The 4,358-nt window shown below is 38.9% G+C and overlaps 1 protein-coding gene across 2 annotated transcripts in view; it reads right to left on the bottom strand.

Annotated features, from left to right (window-relative positions):
- aktip (akt interacting protein) overlaps positions 1-4,358 on the bottom strand; it is a gene marked incomplete in the record, with an annotated part of 7,392 nt that overhangs the window by 403 nt on the left and 2,631 nt on the right. For both annotated transcript variants that reach the window (XM_035682440.1, XM_035682441.1), the window contains 7 exon segments: positions 1-1,161; positions 1,359-1,419; positions 1,509-1,616; positions 2,463-2,561; positions 3,361-3,449; positions 3,777-3,877; positions 4,110-4,174. In XM_035682440.1, coding sequence (XP_035538333.1) covers positions 1,054-1,161; positions 1,359-1,419; positions 1,509-1,616; positions 2,463-2,561; positions 3,361-3,449; positions 3,777-3,877; positions 4,110-4,174 — 631 coding nt within the window.

Below are 4,358 nucleotides of genomic sequence, written 5' to 3'. Positions count from 1 at the left end.
TACAGATGAAGACGTCACATATAAAGTGACATCTGTCTGGCAACAGAAAACCTGTATTCTTGTAGCTGGATGAAACTCCACTTTGTGCTTCTCCGAAACTAACTAATATCTAAACCTTATCAAAATACATTTCTGATTTTCCTTCAGACCTCCTACACCAACTCCTGTGACTTCACTTGACTCGTGAAGAAAAGATCTGTGAGGGAGCTTCAGTAACATTTACAAAGAAAGCTAAGAAAACCCAAACCATCCAAGAACTGATGTAGACACCTCTCTCCTAAAGTCAAAGCTTAGCACAGCATCCATTACTTACACATCAAACCTTTAATAACCAATGGTACATAAAACATTCAAAATGATTTAAAATCAGACAAAATAAAATACATGAGCTTACTTATTTAATATCTCATTTAAAACCCATACTTTCCTGCTCTGCTTCATATATATATATTTTAGGAACTATGTAAGACAATAGTTTACACAGTGGAATTAAAAAGAAATCATTGTCCAATAAGAAACAAATATAAAACATGTCAATTTAATTATGTAATGGGAGGGATGAAGATTAGGAGGTTTCATTCACACAACTGTGACTGACAACATTCCAAGTCTGACAAATGAACGGTCCTGAGCCAATTTCAACAAGTGGTATAGATCAAGTAGTCCACTATGGTTACCGTATGAATGCAAACTGCTTTGCTCATACTTTTCAGCTCCTTTTGGGACAGTATGTTAGATCACCTAGCCCAACGTGTGCATGGATCCGAAAATGTAAATGAGAAAGCTCTTTGATTGCAACACAGCCTAAATGATGTTGCTGAGACATCCATTTGTCTTCGTCAATTTACATATGATACAAACTTTCCTTATTCTAAAGCTGTTTGAGGAGATGCCTACAAAGCTTTTAAAGCTGAGCAATAATATGGAGATTTAATATAAAGTATTCGCAACTGTTTCAGGATCCAGTTCATACGAACTGCTGAGGTAAGCCAGTGGCGTGGCATCCAATGCGAGGGCCTCCCTCTAGTGGCTGCTGTGGCGGACAATGCAGGTTCAGCTCTGGGGAGAACCGTCATCTTTACTGAAGGGCTGCGTCGATCCAGGCTTCACCCAAGACAACCCCGACACCTGCGTTCCCTTGTGGTGATCCTCAGGCCGTCTCTAAAGCAACAAAGGCAAATTAGCAGTTGCATAAAAGGAAGAGCTCGACCAATCAAAACGCTCATAGCTCACACTTGGCTTAAGCAAAACGTTTAGGTTTTAATTCTGGGAGGAAAACTGCAGTAGAGTGCACTCTCCTGCCCCCAATCGAAAAGAGAAAAAGAGACGGTAAACTGGGGACTTTTGTTTATACTTACTTTGTATGTGAACATCCGCTCTTTTGCTTCTTCATGAACAGCTGGGTTCCATGGAGAAAAACTATCAAATGGATAAGAGTGGCAATGTGAGTGTGAGAGATCAATCAACATTTCTCCCCTTCATAGTTTAAATGGACACAGTTCACCAACCTTATTGCGTAGGGATCCTCTATCTTGGGCTGGTCAAAAAGATGACTGTTGCATAGTTTTACACTATCCACCACTTTGCTTTTGAACAAATGCACATCCTTTTCATATCTGAAAGGGGGAAAAAAAAAAGAAGTTTGTTTTATGACATGCGAGACGTGGATTATGACTTGTAAAGGAGGTTAAAAGGACGTGTATATGGCTGTGCAATATAAAGTGCCAAGAGAAAACTGGAGCAGCAGGCAGCTGGGAAGAAAAATGATCCTGGTCCCTTTTTTTAAGATTACAAATACTTATTTATTTAGAATTTTGTGTGCAAAGGTCTGTACACAAGATTCATCACAATTCTGGTTTATTTCACCCCTTTAATGACAAATAAATTGTGATGCATGTTTTTTTTCCCCCCAGACCTTTTCATTTATGCTTAGCGCCTCTTTCACAGGAGACATTTTACTCGTCATAGCATGAAAAGCACATGTATAATTAATCATATAAATAATCATATCAATAATGGTTTGAGCATGCTGGCATACTAGGACACTCGATCCAACTGAACAATCATTAGTGTTATTAGTTACACCTGTGCTGTTTCAGCACGGTTATGATTCAAGGTGTTGATTCAACTGTACGGTCATTTTGGAGGCCGCAGTTTGTTGAGCTGTTGAATTGCACTGTGTTACACTATTGTGTTCGTTCCACTTCTTCAGGGTAGGCTAAATAACAAACACCTCACTGGGTCTACATGTGCATTTTAATCAGCCTTACTGGTCTACAACTACTACAACCCTGTGGCATTAATTAAAGGCTTTTTATCTTATAGGATTTTTTTTTAATTAATGCCAAAAATGCCAATTCATATTGTAAAACAGAAACTGGCAATATCACACCAAGTAAGTGCCACTGTTTTATGGTTCATCTTTAGGATAAAAACAACTGAAAGGAGACTCAGACACTCACAGTACAGCAGCCTCCGGATTGAGTGGTTCTGTGGTATTGATCTTGTAGAAAATTGTGCGTGCGTACATCAGGACTTGCCAGATGTGGTTGTGATTCCGTCTACAAGACAACAACATAATGAGTTGACAATATTTTTTTAGTCTTTTTGTCAGGAACATGGGTGCATGAAATCTAAAAGTGAGTGATGACATACTGTATGTTAGAATAAGACATTTGGTGGATATTCCACTATCTTTTCACTCTGAAGAACAGTGACTTTGTATTCAAAATGTTGTTCTTAAAAAAATAAAAAATAAATAATAGCTTCCTTTCAGACTCATTCTGTTTGGTCCAAAGTATGACTTTGCAGACAATGTCCAGCTGAGTAATTCCCAGTTCACACTGTGATTTTAGCCCCGATTTTCCACTTGACAACTATTTTGGGAGATTGCTGGCAAATGACCCAGATTGGAGGCATATCGGTGCGAGCTCCCACGAGGAGGATCGCATTGTGTGAACTGTTCATCAACGTGACCCGCAGACTCCACAAGAGCTTGCTGATGCCTTGCCAACAGCAGAAAAATCGAGCAGGCTAAATATGTGGTCATGTCAGAGACAACTGGGGGACCCATGCAATGAGCTGCAGTTAGTGAGAGAAAGGGGTAGCCTCTCTCTCCAGCATGAGACAGGAAGCAGCTAACTGCTAGTTACAGACACACACACATGATGGAGGGTGAATAAACAGTGTTGGGAGTTGGTGTTCAATTCAGCATGTATCTGATCCACCAAACAGCACTGGTTTTAGTGGGACTGAGGGGTGTATGTGGGGCAATGTGGCATTTAGTACACGAAATAAATGTAAATATTCATAGAGAGAATGAGAGAGTAAACTGGATAAGCATAAACGCGGACAGCTTACCTCCATTTGGTGAAAGCTCTTCTAACATCAAGCTCTCCAGACACAGGGTCAACAAGAGGATGGAAGACTGGGATGTCAAATACTAATTTCTGAAACGAAGCATAAGGATGAGCTTGTTAACAGTTTGTCCCCATGTTTTACTCAACTACATTTTATGATGTTCTGTAAGACAAAGCAGTTTCCAAGATCATTGGTCATCCATTACTTGTTAAGATGAGCACTTGCTGACCTGGACAAATCATGTATTTTAAGGCGTCTTGATTTTGACCATGACTTTACAAACCCTGACCATAGGTAGAAATACTATTTGATTGGATACACACCAAACATTTTTCCTGCTACAAAATATACTGCAAGCTTTTTGTAAAAGTAAAAAAACTAAAATATAACTTGTTGAACAAGTAAACTATACTTACAGGACACTCTCCGTCTGGATAATTATCTGGAATATACACAGTGAATTTGAAGACTCCATCCTGGTACAGGCCATGTCTGATGAATATGACCCCAAACCACACTAAACAATGGGAGAGATATGGTATTTCAGAATCTTTACTTCTATCAACACATGTATGAACCAAGCTGTGAGTGCACAGAAAGTATATCAGTGACGGACAGACACTGTATAACAAAATTATATTTTCTCTTTTTTGCAAAGTAGATGGGCATTCAAGAAGGAGCTCATAAGTAGCCACATTTTATTTGTGTAAATATGAAAAATGTATGAAGTTCAAAAAGAGGGCCCTTACTTAGTGCTGATTTGTAGGATGGCTGGACATAAATTCCAGGGAGTTTCTGCTTAATCACTAGTGTGCTGCAGGTCACATGGTGAGAAGTTACATCAATACAGAAGAGTCAAAAACATGCATGGAACTTATTTTCTTTAGCAGCAAATGAAAGGGATACTGTGAAGTAGTAGTAGTAGTAGTAGTAGTATGTGTTTTAAAAGCAAATGCTGACAGCATATTTTAAAAAAAGAACATTAAAGGGGAACTTGG

Source organism: Morone saxatilis, unplaced genomic scaffold (assembly GCF_004916995.1).
Source record: "Morone saxatilis isolate NCDOM2014 unplaced genomic scaffold, NCSU_SB_2.0 Contig11, whole genome shotgun sequence".
Classification (NCBI taxonomy): domain Eukaryota; kingdom Metazoa; phylum Chordata; class Actinopteri; family Moronidae; genus Morone; species Morone saxatilis.
This window is presented reverse-complemented; position numbering and strand designations above follow the sequence as displayed.